At 41.1% G+C, this 18295-nt stretch overlaps 1 protein-coding gene across 1 annotated transcript in view; it reads right to left on the reverse strand.

Annotated features, from left to right (window-relative positions):
- Window positions 1-18295, reverse strand: part of CNTNAP4 (contactin associated protein family member 4) — a 636367-nt gene that overhangs the window by 432103 nt on the left and 185969 nt on the right. Inside the window, exon 2 of the mRNA XM_073670996.1 lies at window positions 2855-2965. Within this exon, the coding sequence (XP_073527097.1) occupies window positions 2855-2965 (111 nt within the window). The remainder of the gene's footprint in view (window positions 1-2854; window positions 2966-18295) is intronic.

Genomic DNA, 18295 nt, shown 5'->3' on the forward strand with positions numbered 1-18295 from the left:
CGTCTTTCTTGTGAAAAACTCAGCAGATAGGCATATCTAAGGCAATGTTCAGATGTTGCGCTTTTGCAACTTTTTTTGATGCGTTTTTTATGGAAAAAAAATTCAGCTGCGTTTTACAGTACCAGCAAAGTCTATGAGATTACAGAAATCTCATACACACTTCTTGTTTTTTTTCCCTGACTGTTCTGTCAAAAGCTGCTTTTTTGCAAAATGTAGCATGTCACTTCTTTCAGTGTTTTTTCAGCTTTTTCACCCATTAAAAGCAATGGGTAGTGCAAAAACGCAGCAAAATCGTAGCAAAAAATGCAGTTATCAGGTTTTGTTGCGTTGTTGGTACCAAAACCTGATGACAATGAAGGGGGTTTTTTTTGCACTAAACTTTATTAGCATGCACAAGAGACAAATGCTCACTGATAAAAACGCAGTAAACAAACGCAGCAAAAACATGGCAAAAACTCAGCAAAACCTGCTTTTTTGACGTTGTTTCTTTACTGCCAAGAGAAAAAATGCATCAAATACGCAACGTGTGAACATAGCCTAGAAGATGTCATGTGCACATACCCTACTCACCAAATATATACAGTATATATTAAAAATGCTAAACAAACCTTTGTGAATTACTTGCCTTTGACAGGTATACAATCTTGGTAACTGAATTCATAATACCAATGGTCCAATTAACATCCACCTTATGCTCACCTCTAATAAGTTTCCTCTGTCTCACAATATTATTCAGTGGATGAATAGTCTTCCTCTGAGCACCCTCACTGTTTTCCCATGTAAAAATATTGTGTGCAATTAATGACACTTTGGTTGGCCAGGAGTTTTCCAGCATAATTTATATGTGTCAGAACAGAATGGAGAATTTAGGATACTGGTTATCTACAAGTTTGGCCACAAAAAAAAAAAAATATCTATTTCTTGCTGAAAGAATCATCATGCTGTGCATATAATTTCAGGAAGTTATTCATGTACATAGTTGCATTAATTTCAATCAAACAATACTAATGCATATTTATAGTCATGCACCAAACAGATATTTGGATTATGAAGCGGCCATTAATAAAGCTTTTGTAAATTTCCTGTGTGACAGTATCTACTGGTCTGAGAATTAAGACATCCGGTTTGATGGAAGTATACTTTATCACACCATGTATATTTTATTCAAAAATACAAATATATTCTACATTATACTAAAACAATTTTTAAGCCTCTAATTTCTCCCTGAAGAGCAATGCATAATAATCACCTGGGCAAATAATCACAATATGTAGAAAGAAAGAAGAGATCTTGTTCTTTATTGTGAGTCATGATTTTATTATTCCAATAGAACATAAGATTGTTATGTATTCATTATGACGAGTAATTTGTGTGTTTGTTTTTCATGATTCCATAATTTTTTCCTCAGAATTGAGTGATTCCATCATTTTTTCCCTCTGCTTGGTCTGAAAAAAATTAACCTTACTGAGCACCACATTTTTAATCTTGATTTCTTTTAGTGTTCCTTAAAGCCCTAAAGTTGCCATTTGAAATGACTTTAGTTTTGTGCAATATCTGTGATCTGCTTTTTTTCAACAACATTAAACAACTGAATGAACATCCTCCGAGCCCGGTGATTCCATAGTTTTTGCCAGGGGTTGATGTATTTAATAGTATCTTTATCATTTCAAGTTCATACCGAACACTTTTTCAAAAATAGACTATTTGCCTTGTTTACTTTTCCAACAGCAGCCCAGTCAACCTGAAATTTACATCTCCTTCCACTCCTCAATTTATGGAGATGAAGATTTCCTTGAATCTGCTGGTGTGACTGTGGCCGCTGTATACTCTATGGGCATACAATGGGACTGTGACATGCACAACCTTGTCAGGTAAGCATCCCCCTCACGTTGCCCTAACTTCCTCTACCCTATACTGTACCACCCTATGTGTGCTTGTCTCTCTTTTTTCTTATGTATTCATTAGAACCATTCATATGGTCTTAAAGAGACTCTGTCAGCACAGAATGACTGTTCAGCCTAAGTCCCGCCGCACGGTTCTTCATGGCGGGGTCATTCATTTATATACACCTTCTCATCTGCTTTCTTTCCTCTATCTCCTCCCTTCTCTGGCTCTATAAAGCCAGAGCTGTCAATCAAATAAGGAGGTGGTGGGGATAGAGGGACAACAAGCAGGTGGGAAGGTGTATATAAATGATTGGTCCCGCCATGAAGCACAGAGCACCGGAACTTAGTTTGAACAGTCATTCTGTGCTGACAGAGTCCCTTTAACAAGAATCAATCAAACTCTCATATACCCTTTACTCCCACTTTTAAACAGGTCTGGTTACATGCCCCTCTGTCAACTACTATTTTAAGAACCTAAGCGCTCTACAATCTGCCAGGAAGGCTACAATTAGAAAAGGCTGTGCTTCATATAGAAGGAGAATCTGTAATATTTTGTTCTATATTAGTAAATAACAAAAAATCATGGTTATAAAGATGAAGTGGAAAACTTATTTAAAATGGTTGATTAGCTTAACAAACACCTTTGTAAGTCCTAATGGTCATGGTATCCTGAAATAAAAAGAGATCAAATTGGACCTGTTCCTCAGCTAACAGATCATCACATAGAGCATAGCTCATAACTTTGATGGACAACAGATGTTAATTGAAAACAATCATTTTCTATATATGCCAATAGACTTTTTAAAATGCTTCTTCTCTGTACTGGTTGAAGGAATATCATCAATCCCAAATTTGTTCCTCTGGTAATATTAACTGATCACAACAATTTAAAAATCTGATAGCAATACCATGATATACTTCTGCATTTTTTATATATAAATATAATAGCAAAAACAACAAAGACTTACCATCTCTTCTGTTTAACCTAGCAAACCCAGCACTGTGAGTGCTAGAAAGTTCTGATGAACTGGTGAAAGAAGATGGTGGGAGAGATGATGCAAGCTGACCATCACATTCATCTGTGTAAAAAAAAAAAAAACAGTAAAAATTAATTAACTTTATTCAATTTTATGTATTTTTCTTCATTTCTTGGAGAATAACATGATTTTTAGTTCTCCAAATTCAAGCTAGCACTACACAGTTAGTTGGGCAGCTCAGCAACAATTCTCAATGTCAGGTCACAAAAGAAAAATTGTGCAACTTGTATCAGACCTCCTATCACATGATTATAAAAAAAGACAGTCAAATCACAGATAGTTGTTGTTTGTCACAACCAAATATTACAATATATATAATCATTGTTCTAAACAACAAAAATAAAATACAGTACTCTTTTCTTATTAACACAAAAATGATTTGATTCTGCCACTATGTCTATCTAAAACACATTTTGTAAAACTTGTATTCATACTTTTAACTTTCTGCAGTGCAGAGTGTTTCCATTTGCTTGTCCATACTGCAAAAGTTTTCCAGATCATAGAAGATTAGAAAAGCTTTTCAATAACGAGAGAAAAGTCAAGATAAGGCTAAAAACCCGCCTACAATTATAAAATGCTTGCTCGCTCAGTTCACCTTACTTATCTTTGATATAAATCATCCGAGCTTAAGGATATCCAGAACTCTCTAATTATATGAGATTTGTTGGAGCATTTCACAAAGTGAATCTCATTTGATACCCTTGTATCTACTGTAGCATGGCATTTCTTCATTACAAGCCAAACCAAGGATAAATGCTGTTATACAATATGCATTTGGATAACAATTCAAAATTGCCACCCTTGAGGCAATACTTTATTCTAGACTCTTTGCAATCAATGTAAATTAACCAATTTATGACGGGGCAAGTTTTTTTTTTTGCACTTTAGCTTTTTGTCTGCTTTTTAGAAAAAACAAAACGTTTTTCATTTTTGTTATTGACATTGTCATAGGAAGGCTTATTTTTTATTGGGATCAGTTTTAGTTTTGAAAGATACCATTTGTTTTATTAAGTAATTTACTAAGAAATGGGAAGGAGGAAAAAGAGGGGTGAAATTCTAAAAAAAAATATGAAATTCCACTATTGTTTTTTTGTTTTTGGAGTTCATATGGGACAGTTAGTGTCCGGTGCTAAACGCCGAACACAGACTTCCCCCGGAAGTCCGTTGTAATGTTCGGCGTTCCGGTGGAAGTCCAGGAGGAGAGAAATAGAGCGAATTTTTCCAGTTCATAGTTCGGGTTACCATTATTTTCAATGTGGTTTGGGCTCCGGTTGGGGTACAGTTCTGGTACCCGAACCAAACTTTGGACTAAACTTTTGCTCAGGTACCAAAACCCGAACTTCCACGGGTCCGCTCATCCCTACCAGGCAACATGATTCTTCAGGTCAATATAATTTTTGCAATTCTTCAGGTCAATATGATTGCAGTATGAAAAGAGTATATGGCCTGTGGCTGGCTCCACAAAAGTGCCAAGATGGCAGCAATGGGAACTGTCAGCAGATCCAGGACTGCCCATCAGCAACTTGCAATCACATAACAGATGATGGTCACCTAAAATATTGGGCCACGTGGATTACATTCCTTAAATGTCGCTGATAGCAGCATTTAATAGGCTAAACAGCAGTGGTTGGAGCTAGCTCCTGATTGCTGCTGTTAGAGGCAGATGACAGTTTTATATATAAAAAAAACGGCAGCACTTGCTGTTTGTGAAGTTGACTCAGCTCCTAAAACCTGCTCCAATACCCAAAGCCCGCATGTAACATACATATACAACACGAGTTGGAAACAAGATAATATTCAACCTTCTTAATTTCATTGGAATTGGAATGGAAGTCACAGATCCTTGACATGCCAAACACCAAGTCTGATGAACCAGATTGACTATAATCGGTTTTGTCTGGTTTCGGTCATAGTGTCTGGCATTACCCACACAAATTCTTAAAGAAAGTTACTTAGTTTTCTTTGGTCCCATCACCTTTGCTGGCATGTGACAATAACTTATAAAGCACTGCCAACAAAACATAAGGCCAGTCTGTCCTAAATGGCAAAAGCTGAAATTATCATAGGGTGTTGGTTTTATTCTGTACTGTGGACTTTCTTTCTTCTTGTATGCCACTAACAACAGTGGCAAAAATTGTCCTGAAATAAATAATTGTAAACAATAATTCTCACAAATTCTTTACTAAACAGATACATTTTAATTTTCATGATTAATATGCAAATTATAAGTTATTCATTTTGAAAGAAAGTAAAGTTCCAATACATCAACCCTTTGGAAAGTCAAACTGTTTATGCTAGTATCAAGCTGGCCACCCATATTATTTCAGCTTTATTATATCTATTTTTCTCTTTCCCTGTTTGCTTGTGCCAATGATTTTTTACAGTCTACCTGCGTGAGTTTCTCCGTGGAGATTTCAATGAACAACTTTGAATCTAGCAGGGCTATCATGTTGTGGAATGTATATACTGACATCTGTCATTCCCGATACAAATCACTTTCAAGATGTGCCAGACCAAGTGAACTTAACAGATGTTGAGTATCTCTCTGGGTGTTGTAAGTCAATCTGGTTATACTTTATCATCAGCTCTAAACATGATTATATTTTAATCACAAAAATGATAGCTGGTGATTCATTATATAACGCTAAGGGTGGTGCATCTAAATGAATGCAACATAAAATGATAAAATCATCCTCTACAGAATTCCAGTGTGATTGCTAAGGTGACATTACACTGAATCTAATATTAGTAAGCATATATAATAAAAAGCAAAAAAAGCTATAAAAGTTTATTACATATCTCCTGATTATTTTTCTTATTAAATAGCATTGCATAAGACCAAGTTACAAAAACTGATATTTTCACCAAAAATAAATCTTTTCTGTAAAGTTTTTAGTTTATCTTTGTTTTGTATTTTTGCATTGTTTCTGTCAGGAGCTTCTATCTGAACACAAGAAGAATGGGATTAAGGTAGAACCCTGACAAAGCCATTGAGTACAATATGGCAAGTGAAGTTTAAAGTCTGCAACTTTGGACTCAATTTGACCCGATTGTTGGTGGTATGTGTCTTTAATGCTGAACACAATAGCACAGTAGACTGAACTATTGTGTCCGGAATGAAAGATGGGCATTGCCAGAAATAGCATTCAGAGTCCAAAGTTACAGACCTACTTCAGTATCCTCAATAGCTCCTTAGACTTTCCTTAGACTTCAGATGGAAGTCCCTGAAATACACTGTAAAGCTGGTTTTATTCTGCATTACAGGTGCCATGTTTTTTAAAAAATGTTTTGTGAACATTACAATGTTTAGGAGTACATACGAAGTTCAGTGTTTTTCAAGAATATTGCTTTATTTTTTTCATTAAATTTAAGTTATTTTATGCTTTTTTTCCATTTATATGCAAATCTGCTACTACTGATAACGCTTGGGAACAGACTGTGATTTACATTACACTCTATTTTCAGGCTTGTGACCTGACAGCTTATATATACCTTTTGTGAAAAATAAAAACCACAGTACTTTTATATTCTCATGCGCTGAATCTTTGTGCTCAGTCATTTATGCTGTAGTAGACCTCTCTTGTTATCAGATGCTCCAAAGATCGCCGTCACGTAAAGAATAGAACCTGATTTTACAACCAGAGGTGAGCAATTTTCTTCTTAGCTTAGAAAATCTTCCATGTAAAACAACAGTGGTTATCTCTGAGAGATGTGGCATATTAATGAGGCTATATGGCGGCATCGGCAGTCTAAAGGTACAGGAGCACCTATAAGGTCATTCAATAGTCATATTACTATGGCCCAGAACACCTGAATTTGAGTGAGTTCCATAGAATGTGCCTCAAGTTTGGTCACTTTCCACGTAAACATCTTCTTAAAGTATTTTGTACTGGTTCAAGCAATTGAACATTTTGGGTATCGAGGAGAGACATTTTCTATTGCATGCAAGACCTGCTCCCAATTGTTCTTAAAATATTCTGCTTTAAATAAATATCTTTCACTGATAAGACAGCAACCTAAAATGGAGATTATACCTTTGGGTCTGCTCTTTTAGTAGAGAGGGAATTGAGAAATTAGGGAGTAGTAAGGTACAGTATGTTCACATGAAGTGGATTTTAGAGTTAATTTTTCTCAAAATCCACATGGAAAGCTAACTGAAATACTCTCTGAATACCGATTTTGAAGTGGATCTGTTTCAAAATCTCCATCAAATCTCCTCTTGAGTCTGCTCCAGTGGAATAAGCACCACCCACCTCTGTCAAGTCTTGTACGCTCTAAAATTGACATCATAATTTCACATGCAATTGCTTCATTTGCATATATTTTTTGTCTAGTTTTATTATTTCTCATGTTATTAATCTGTACGTTATTTTTCTCTTAATTTCCACATTCTTTAAATACTACTTTAAATGCATTCAACTATTTTTATATTTGCCATTGAAGGTGGAGTTTGGGATTTTCAGATGTCTCCAGGTAATTCATCAATTGCAACTTTTTAAAAAGTAGCAGCATTTTTGTGTAAATGAACTTTAAACACAATCACCCCCCCCCTTTGGTGTGATATTATGTATGTTTGAAATTTCCCCATACACAGACAAATTTTGCAACATTTTAGCAGAACGTGCAATTTTTTCTCTAAAAGCATGCAAAAAACCATAAAAGACAAAAATGAACAGCATTTTTTATTTTGTGCCAAATTCATGAACCATGTGCGCCATTTTGAAGAATTTGGTACAAAAATGTTAACGAATATTATAAGACAAAAAAGAAAAGTGTCTTAAAAAGAAATATAATGTTGAATTGGGTCCTTATTGTCTATTCATGTGTTGGTTTGAGACACTAACCACTGAAAAGCTGTGTTTGTTGGCTAAAGCTGCCAAAATAAGAAGAAAATAAGAGAATAAAAATGTAGTTTTTCAGCTCTAGTCTATTTCTTCCACATCAATAATTAACATGTAAGACAGTGACACGTTAATGACAGATATTTGGTTTAGTTATTCATGGACAAAATAGACAATTAAATTGTAAGTTCAGTTTCACTATTTGAAAATCTACATTACACTACAGAGAAAATCAGCTTACAAAATGGCATTTCTTTTCTAAATCTTCCCACATTCCACCAGATATATAAATACAGTTAACATTAATTGCTACTTATTACAAAATAAATACCTGTTGGTAGTATAAGAGTTGATATCCATTGAAATAATTAAACAAGGTTTCACATTTAAATTATGGGACATTGATTTCTTGAAACTTTTGTGTTGGGGATTTCTTAGTTCCCTCACTCCAGGATTTAGGAATATTGTAGTCTGTACTGCAGAAAGAAAATTCTTCCTGGCTAGTCATGGGCAAAACTGAACAATAAAATTCGGGGTCTGTACCGGACACCTAGTGTCCGTACATGGACCCTGAACACGGACTGTTCCTGGAAGTCAGTGTTAGGCCACGGTCTCACTCTCAGTATTTTGTCAGTATTCGATCAGTATTTTTTCGCAGGAGTGGGAGCCAAAACCAGATGAGGAACAATCAGAGAAACGGAATAATAGAAACAAGTGCCCCAATTCTGCATTTTTCACCCACTACTGGTTTTGGCTCCCACTCCTGAGAAAAAATACTGACCAAATACTGACTAAATACTGATAGTGGGGCCATGGCCTTACTGTTCGATTTCGGCAGCCTGAAAAAAGCATCTTGAAATGTTGCTGCGCAGCCAATCAGCAAGCTTTTCTGGTATGGATACATCTGGCTCAATCACAGCCATGTCAAGTATGTAAAAAAATAAAATAAAAAAACAAAAATACGTAATGTCTCCCCTATTCTTGATTACCAGGACAGGGAAAGCTGACAGCTACGGGCTGTAGCCCTCAGCTGTCAGCTTTATCTTGACTGGTTTTCAAAAATAGAGGGTCCCGACACCATTTTTAAATTGTTTAAATAAGTAATTTAAAAAAACAGAGTGGGCCTGGCAGTTTTGATAGCCAGCCATGCTAAAGTAGACAGCCTGCAGCTGCTCCAGAACAGATGCATCCATTAGATGTACCAATTCTAGCTCTTTGCCCGGCTTTTGCAGTGGCAAGAGGGGTAATAGTTTTGGTGTTCATGTCAGCTGTTTTATGTCCCCTGACACCAAGCCCAGGTGTCTCTCAGACACCCCCATTACTAACACCGTAATCAAAAGTAAGATATACACACACAGAAAATGTCCTTTAATGCTGATGTGCCATGATGATTCGGATGGTTTGGTGATCGGTCACATCAGTGATGCGACATCTCACCACGTCAGCAGAGATACACTGAGCTGAGCATGAGATCGCCGCTCCAGTGATGAGTGGTGACGTCATTAAGGTTGCTGCCGGTTACAGGCAGCGGTTCTCACGCTCAGCTCAGTGTCTCCCTACTGGCAGGGTGAGAGGTCGCATCACTGATGTGATCGCTCACCAAACCATCCAGATCTTGGTGGGACATCAGTATTAGTGGATAATTGGTAGACAGGTGAGGAATGGATTAGTTTGATTTTTTAGTTTTATTTTATGGTTAATAAAATAGTAAAAAAGGGTTATTGTGTGGGAGTGTTTTTTTCAATTAAAGGACTTTTCTCTCCATGAGTCTTTATTAATTTTGACTATGGGTTTAGTAATGGGGGTGTCTGATAGACACCTCGCCATTACTAACCCCTGGGCTTGGTGTTAGCAGGCATAACACAGCTGACATTAACCCCAAAACCTTTACCCCACATGCCAATGCACCAGGGAAAATGGAAAGAGCCAAGGCTAAGCACCAGAATTGGCGCATCTAATAGATGCGCCATTTCAGGGATGGCTGAGGCTTTTCAGTCTGGGAGGGGGCCAATACCCATGGCCCCTTCCAGCCTATTAATATCATCCCGCAGCTGTCTGTTTAGAGTTTGCTGGTTATTAAATATAGGGGGAGCCCCACATCATTTTTCGGGGGGTCCTCCCATTTTAATAACCAGTAAAGGCTACACAGACAGCTGTGAATTGATATAAGTAGCCTGGGAATCTTCATGGACATTGGCCCCTTCCCAGAATAATAATACCAGCCCCAGCTGTCTGCTTTCCCTCAGCTTGTTAAGAAAATTAAGGGGGAACCCACGCCATTTTTGTAATTATTTATTTATTCATTCAACAAATACATGTCAAGTAAGCTACATATGTACTGCATTATATTTGTCACTGCAAAGTGCCATAATCAAGACGCTGTTTGGTGAAAGAATGCATCGCAGCCAATTACCAAGCTTTATGACTGAGGGCACTTCAAAGTTATACCAAGTATTGGCATGGCTCTGATTAGGCAGCGCAGCACATGAGACAGTCTGTATAAAAGCAGATCACGGGTTGCGCTGCCATTATCAGTGTTGTCAGGAAGGAGAAAAGAGTGCCGTACAGTCTAGGGCATACAGCCCCTGCATTCTGTTCTAAACTTCCTTATTATTGTGCAGCCTATGACACAGTGAATATCCAGCCTGGTGTATAGTGCCCATCCAGCCTCGTGCACAGTGCTCTTCCAGCGAGATGTATAGTGCCCATCCAGCCTGGTGCACAGTGCTCTTCCAGCGGGTTATATACTGCCCATCCAACCTGGTGCACAGTTCACTTCCAGTGTGGTGTATATTGCCCATAAATATAAGGAGAGTATCAAATAAGGGACATGGTCGTGATGCTACTGGTGGTGATGGTGGAGCTGCTGCAGGGAGAGAACGTGCTTGTTCTGTACCTGCTATGTGCCCAAACACCTTCCTTTTGGTGCACACAGGTGCCAGGACATTTGGCATCTTTTCATAGGCCCGAGTAATGCTGGCAAAATTGTGAGGCCACAAGATGTTCAAAAGGTGGTAGATTAGATGGTTGACAGTGGCTCCAGTTCCTTGGCATTGTTTTCCACCCATTCCCCTACAGAAAGTGCAGATTTGGCACCTGAGGAGCATGGTCATAATTTTTCCACCTCAGCCCCTTGCAAAACAGCCAAGTTTCATGCAGCAGTCTCTTTTGCTGTTTGATGACTATGCTGGCTAGGGTTCCGTGGCCAATCTACATGGCCCTGCCCCAAAAGTGGAAGACACTGGGTGCACTAATGCCGAATCACTTGTTATGTCAGAGGATGAGTATGTGGAAGGGCCAGTGCACATGGTAAGCTGACCATTGCAGCAGATCTCTGAGGATAAGAAAACACAGGTGCCAACTGCTGTATCTTTCTAAAGTGTGCCAACCGGCAAGTAGAGATGAGCGTTGTTCTACTCGAACTGTTCGCCAATCTCAAATTCGAGCTGTTTTGGGCGGTGTTTGAGCCGGTCGGCGAACACGAACAATTTGAGAAAAATTCGGCTGTTCGAGGTTATGTTCGATAACTGTTCGTGCACCAAAATCATAACTGGATTTTTTCTCAGTAATGATGAAAATTAATGTTAATACGCAGTTTGAGTGTACAGCGGGGCGGGGGGAGGGGCAGGGGATGGATCTCTGCAGGAACAATGAAGATCTCCATTTTTTTTTCTCTTTCCCGCATTTGCAGTGGGGAGGTGCAATCTGTCAGCCTATCAGCAGCGCACACACGGAGCGAAGTGCTTTTTTTCACACAAGCAAGGGCATGTGTGATTGGCAGTGTATGTCACATGTCCTTGCCCTATAAGACCAAGCCATTTTCCCCGTCGCCACCATTTTCTCACTGCTGCAGCTGCGTGTTAGACGGCACCGCTGTTGCTGTGTGCGCTATACCTTGTTAATTTCAAGCCAATTTTCGCACAAATATACAGATAGCTTGGGAGTAGGGAATAGTTGTGATTGCAGTCCTTTTAAGGACTAGGTTACAGCATTTCCTACGACTTTTATCAGGCAGGTCTGTGCTCTTAAATAGATAGATTGTGGGAGTAAAGACTAATTGTAATTGGAGTCCTTTTCAGGACTAGGTTACATCAGTTCCTATCAGTTTTTGCCAGGCAGGTCTGTGCCAGTGCTGTGCAAGTTTTTTTCACAGCATTTGGCTGAATCTAGCAAAGCTAATCCTTTTTGGCCTATTGCAGAGTGTGTTAGTCAGTGGAGTAGCCTATCTGTGTTGCAAGATATACCACCTGTGTATAGAATACCAATTTTTTTACTGCACCTAGTGAAGTAAAATCTTTTGGGCATAGCATCATTCTATTAGTCCATCTATACTGACCTCCATCAGGTTGCAAACTGAATATAATTTTTTTCTGCATCTAGCTCTGAAAAAATATTTGGGCTTCTAGCAGTGTGTGGGACTTGGTCTATTAGTCCATCTATACTGACCTCCATCAGGTTGCAAATTAAAAATAATTTTTTTCTTCATTTAGCTCTGAAAAAATATTTGGGCTTCTAGCAGTGTGTGGGACTTGTTCTATTAGTCCTTCTATACTGACCTCCAGCAGGTTGCAAATTGAATATAATTTTTTTCTGCATCTAGCTCTGAAAAAATATTTGGGCTTCTAGCGGTGTGTGGGACTTGGTCTATTAGTCCATCTATACTGACCTCCATCAGGTTGCAAATTAAAAATAATTTTTTTCTGCATCTAGCTCTGAAAAAATATTTGGGCTTCTAGCAGTGTGTGGGACTTGGTCTATTAGTCCATCTATACTGACCTCCATCAGGTTGCAAATTAAAAATAATTTTTTTCTTCATTTAGCTCTGAAAAAATATTTGGGCTTCTAGCAGTGTGTGGGACTTGTTCTATTAGTCCTTCTATACTGACGTCCAGCAGGTTGCAAATTGAATATAATTTTTTTCTGCATCTAGCTCTGAAAAAATATTTGGGCTTCTAGCGGTGTGTGGGACTTGGTCTATTAGTCCATCTATACTGACCTCCATCAGGTTGCAAATTAAAAATAATTTTTTTCTGCATCTAGCTCTGAAAAAATATTTGGGCTTCTAGCAGTGTGTGGGACTTGGTCTATTAGTCCATCTATACTGACCTCCATCAGGTTGCAAATTAAAAATAAATTTTTTTCTGCATCTAGCTCTGAAAAAATATTTGGGCTTCTAGCAGTGTGTGGGACTTGGTCTATTAGTCCATCTATACTGACCTCCATCAGGTTGCAAATTGAATAAAAAAATTTTCTGCATCTAGCTCTGAAAAAATATTTGGGCTTCTAGCGGTGTGTGGGACTTGGTCTATTAGTCCATCTATACTGACCTCCATCAGGTTGCAAATTAAAAATAATTTTTTTCTGCATCTAACCCAGCCAATAGTTTTGGCCTAATACCACAGTTTGGCCACTCAGCTCTGCTCGGTTACCATCCATTGTTTTTTTGTGCAAACAACTCCAGAGTTGTGAATTAGTTAACCACCAAAATGAGTGGAAAAAGGCCTGCTGCTGGTGGAAAGGGGAATAGGCGTGTTGGGAAGGGGAAAAAAGGTTGTGTCCGTGGGGTAGGTGCAGAAGAAAGACCATCTTCCAGCCAAACTAAAATGTCTACTTCTTTTAGCGGACAATGTGATAAGATCCCTTCTTACGGCCACGCCAATCGCTACAAATTCCAGATGAGGCACAAAAACAGCAGGTGCTTCAATGGATATCAAGTGCTCCTTTAAGTGGGCTCTCCTCCACATCAACTTCAACATCACAAATACTCCAGTCCTCAAAGGTGTCACCCAAATCGCACTTGCTTCCTCACAGCTCCCAAATCTCCAGCTGCCCATCTGAGTATGAGGTAGAACAGATGGTTGAGTCTGCAGAGCTGTTTACTCATACTATAGCCTGGGAATCAGAGGTCGACTCCAGCGCTTCTGTGAATCCAGATGAGGAAATGATCTGCACTGATGCCCAGAATCTTTATGAGTCGGATCCAGGACCAGACGCAGAAGGTTCTGACCATAATGTAGACCCTCATTCCCAAACTGTAACTCCTGTTGGTGGAGACAATGAGGAAGACGATGATAAGACTCAAATACCTGATTGGAGCGACAACTTTAGTTTTTTGTCAGGGCAGGAACAGGTTGGCTCTGAGGACGACGGGTGTGATAACGCACAGGGTGATGATGATGAGGTCGGAGATCCCACTTACTGTCAACTCACAGTCAGCCAAGAGATGAGGTCAGCAGAGGAGGTGGAGGAAGATACTAGTGACGACGAGGTCAGGTTGCGCCTTCCTGGACAGAGACGTAGTACTGGAAGCACGTCAACAACTGCATCCTCAAACACAACTCTGCCTCTCACCACAAGTCTTGGTGGCTCTTCAGGTCGCATGGGTGCTAAGCCTTGCATAGCCTGGGCATTTTTTCAGATCGATAAAGATGACCCAACTCGTGTTATCTGTAACATTTGTCAGCAAAAGCTAAGTAGAGGCCAAAAAATACATAGTTTGAGTACTACATGCATGAACCGGCACATGGACATGAAGCATAAGTTGCAGTGGGAAGCTCAGTGTGCTACAATGCGGTCTAGCCGGCCGGGCCAACCACCGTCTGCCATATCTTGTGCATCCGCGGCCTCTTCATCCTCTGTGACTGGGGGGACAGCAGTCACACCTGTTTTGGGGCGCAGACCTGCCACCTCTTTACCCGCAACAGCCAGCGTGATTGGCAGGTCATCATTTTCTTTGGAGGTGGTAACACCAGCTGGTCTTGAGCGCTGTCCGACATCGATAGCACCACCTTTGGATCAAGGTAACCTAACATGTCCGCCTGCATCTTCCTCACAGACCGGCAGTTTGCCGGGGACACCCTTATCAACCCCGTCTAAGCACAATAGCCAGCCCTCGGTCCCTCAGATGTGGACAAGTAAAAGACCATTTCCTCCTAGCCATGAGAAAGCTAAGAGGTTGAATTTCACCATCTGCAAGCTCTTGGCTACAGAAATGCTGCCTTTCCGCCTGGTGGACACAGAGGATTTTCGAGACCTTATGTCCGTCGCAGTGCCCCAGTACCAGATGCCCAGTCGGCACTACTTCTCAAAGAAAGGTGTGCCTGCGCTCCACCAGCATGTCGCACACAACATCACCGCTTCTTTGAGAAACTCTGTGTGTGACAGGGTGCATTTCACCACAGACACTTGGACGAGTAGGCATGGACAGGGGCGTTACATGTCGCTGACTGGGCACTGGGTAACTATGGTGACAGCAGGACAAGGGGCTGCTGTCCAAGTCTTGCCGTCCCCACGAGTTGTGCGTCAATCCTCTTTATGTCATTTTTCCTCCACTGCTTCTGCCTCCTCAACCTCCTCTCGGTCTTCCACCTGCACCCAAAGCCTGTCTGGTCATGCCACAAGCTTTCTAACTGCGCAGAAGGGATCCTGCACACCTCCTTACTATGCTGGCAGTAGGGCTCAACGTCATCAGGCGGTTTTTACATTGAAATGTCTGGGAAATGTGAGTCACACAGCTGAGGAGTTGTGGTCAGCTCTGGAGAACCAATTTCATGAATGGTTGTCTCCACTGGACCTGAAACCAGGGAAGGCCGTGTGCGACAATGCTGCAAACCTGGGTGCGGCCCTTCGCCGGGGCAATGTCACACACGTGCCTTGTATGGCTCACGTGTTGAACCTGGTTGTCCAGCATTTTTTAGCCCACTATCCCAGACTAGATGGCCTTCTGCAGAGGGCACGGTCGCTGTGTGCTCACTTCCGCCGTTCGCATCCCGCAGCTCAGCGACTTACATCTCTACAGAAGTCGTTGGGCCTGCCACTTCACCGGCTAAAATGCGATGTGCCTACCCGGTGGAATTCAACTCTGCACATGTTGCAGCGACTGTGGCAGCACCGACAAGCCCTGGTGCAATACGTTCTGACGTATAGCCTGGGCCAACGAGATTCAGAGGTGGGGCAAATCACGCTGGAGGAGTGGTCTCAGATTAGGGACCTATGCACCCTTCTGCACAGTTTTGAAATGGCGACGAAGATGTTTAGTGCTGACGATGCCATTATCAGCATGACTATTCCGGTGATTTACATGCTGGAGCACATGTTAAACAGAATTCGGAGTCAGGTGGTGGCACAAGAGGAGGTGGAGGAAGTAGAGGAGGAGGAGTTGTATGCGGAAGGGCTAACATCTGCAAGGTCCAGACGGTCGGCAGCACCAAGGCGGCAGGCATGTGAGGGTGGGGGAGATGATTTTACCAGGGCGCATGGTAGCAGCCAAACTAGTGAGGAAGGTGCAGGAGCCCAGGAAGAAGTGGAGGACGAACTGATGGAAGACTCATCAGATGAGGGAGACCTTGATCACATTTCTGTTGTGCGAGGTTGGGGGGAGAGGACAGAGGAAGGAAGCATGATTGCTACCTCGCCACCAACACAACAGGGACTTGGTGCTCCTGGATGCGCAACACACATGAGTGCCTTCTTGCTGCACTACCTGCAACATGACCCTCGAATTGTGAGAATTAGAAATAATCCTGACTACTGGGTTGCCACACTGTTAGATCCCCGGTACAAAAGTAAATTTGCAGAAATTATTCCTGCCATAGAAAGGGATGCACGCATGCAGGAGTATCAGCAGAGACTGTTGCAGAATCTTACATGTGCTTTTCCACAAAATACCAGTGGTGCACGTAGTGAATCTCACAGTTCCAACTTGCCAACCGTGGGACCGTCAAGTGTTCAGCACTCAAACCGTAACAGAACCACAGTATCTGCTGGTAACATCAATTTTGCAGAATCATTTCACCACTTTTTTAGCCCATCCTTTGCAAGGCCACAAGAGACAAGAAGTCTGACACATAGTCAACGCCTAGAGACGATGGTACAGGAGTATCTCCAAGTAAACATTGAAGCCACGACTGTGTCACTGGACCCTTGCTCTTTTTGGGCTTCCAATCTGGATAAATGGCCGGAGCTAGCCACTTACGCCTTGGAGATCTTGTCATGCCCCGCAGCCAGCGTTCTGTCTGAACGTGTGTTCAGCGCTGCTGGTGGTGTGCTGACAGATAAGCGCACGCGGCTCTCCACTGATAATGTAGACAGACTCACGTTCATAAAGATGAACAAATCATGGATCCGAAACGACTTTTCTACCCCTGTGTCATCCTGGGGAGAGTAAAAGCTTGATGATTGGTTAAAATCACCCTACCAACCGTTTTAAGCTTTCAAATTACTAATCATGTTTATCTGTATCTTGACTGGAAAATAATTTGGGCTTTGTAGCAGTGTGCAGCACTGATCCTATTAGGCCATCTATAATAAGCTTCACCAGATTTAAAATTAAAAATAATTTTTAGCTGCATCTAGCCCGGAAAATAATTTTGGGGCTCCGAGATGCGCAAGACACATAAGTGCCTTCTTGCTGCACTACCTGCAGCATGACCCTCATATTGTCAGAATTCGAAGTAATCATGACTACTGGGTTGCCACACTCTTAGATCCCCCAAACTTTTCGATCAACCTTTTCATTTTAATAAAGACCAAAAAAATGGTCATTTTTGAAATTATAAGCATTAGCAGGTTGTTAGAAACTGAAATCAAACAGTTTTCAACTCAAAACTTTATTCTAGGTGATGTTACATTTTCACATAGGACCCCTTGTTCGAAAGGAGCTTCTGAACTCTCTCGTCCATTGAATTTGTCAGGTTTTGGATGGTTTCTGCTTCAATTGTTTTGCATGAGGACAGAGTACCCTCCCAGAGCTGTTGCTTAGATGTGAACTGCCTCCCGCCATCATAGACACTCCTTTTAATGATGCTCCAAAGGTTCTGAATGGGGTAGAGGTCAGGGGAGCATGGGGGTCACACCATAAGTTTGTCCCCTTTTATGCCCATATCAGCCAGAGATGCAGATGTTTTATGTGCAGCATGAGATGGTGCATTATCATGCAGAAAAATGATCTTGCTGTGAAATACACGGTTCTTCTTCTTGAACCATGGCAGGAAGTGCTGTTTGAGAAAATCCACATACATTATGGAGTTCATCTTTAGCGCCTTCAGGGATCCTAAAGGGGCCGACAATCTCTCTCCCCATGATTCCAGCCCAAAACATTACTCCACCTCCTCCTTGTTGGCGCTGTAGCCGTGTTTGCGTGGGGTGTCCATCAACCAGCCATCCTCCACTCCATTCATCTGGACCATCGAGCGCTGCACGGCACTCATCCGTGAGCAAAACAGTTTTGAAATCAGTCTTCATGTAATGTTTGGCCCACTGGAGCCGTTTCTGCTTGTGTGAAGTGGATAGAGGAGGTCGACAGGATGGCATATGCACAGCTGCAAACCTCTGAAGGACCCTGCATCTTGTTGTTCGGGGGACGTTGGAGGCACAAGCAGCTTCAAAAACTTGTCTGCTGCTATGACAAGGCTTTTTTGCCGCTGCTGTTTCAACCTGACGTAATTGCCTGTAGGAAAGAGTCCTCAATTTGCCCTTATCAGCACGCACACGTGTGTACTGTGAATCAGCTACATACTTCTTGATTGCCAAG

This window comes from Phyllobates terribilis, unplaced genomic scaffold (genome assembly GCF_046119375.1).
Source record: "Phyllobates terribilis strain yellow unplaced genomic scaffold, ASM4611937v1 Scaffold_1__5_contigs__length_1240528914, whole genome shotgun sequence".
Lineage (NCBI taxonomy): Eukaryota > Metazoa > Chordata > Amphibia > Anura > Dendrobatidae > Phyllobates > Phyllobates terribilis.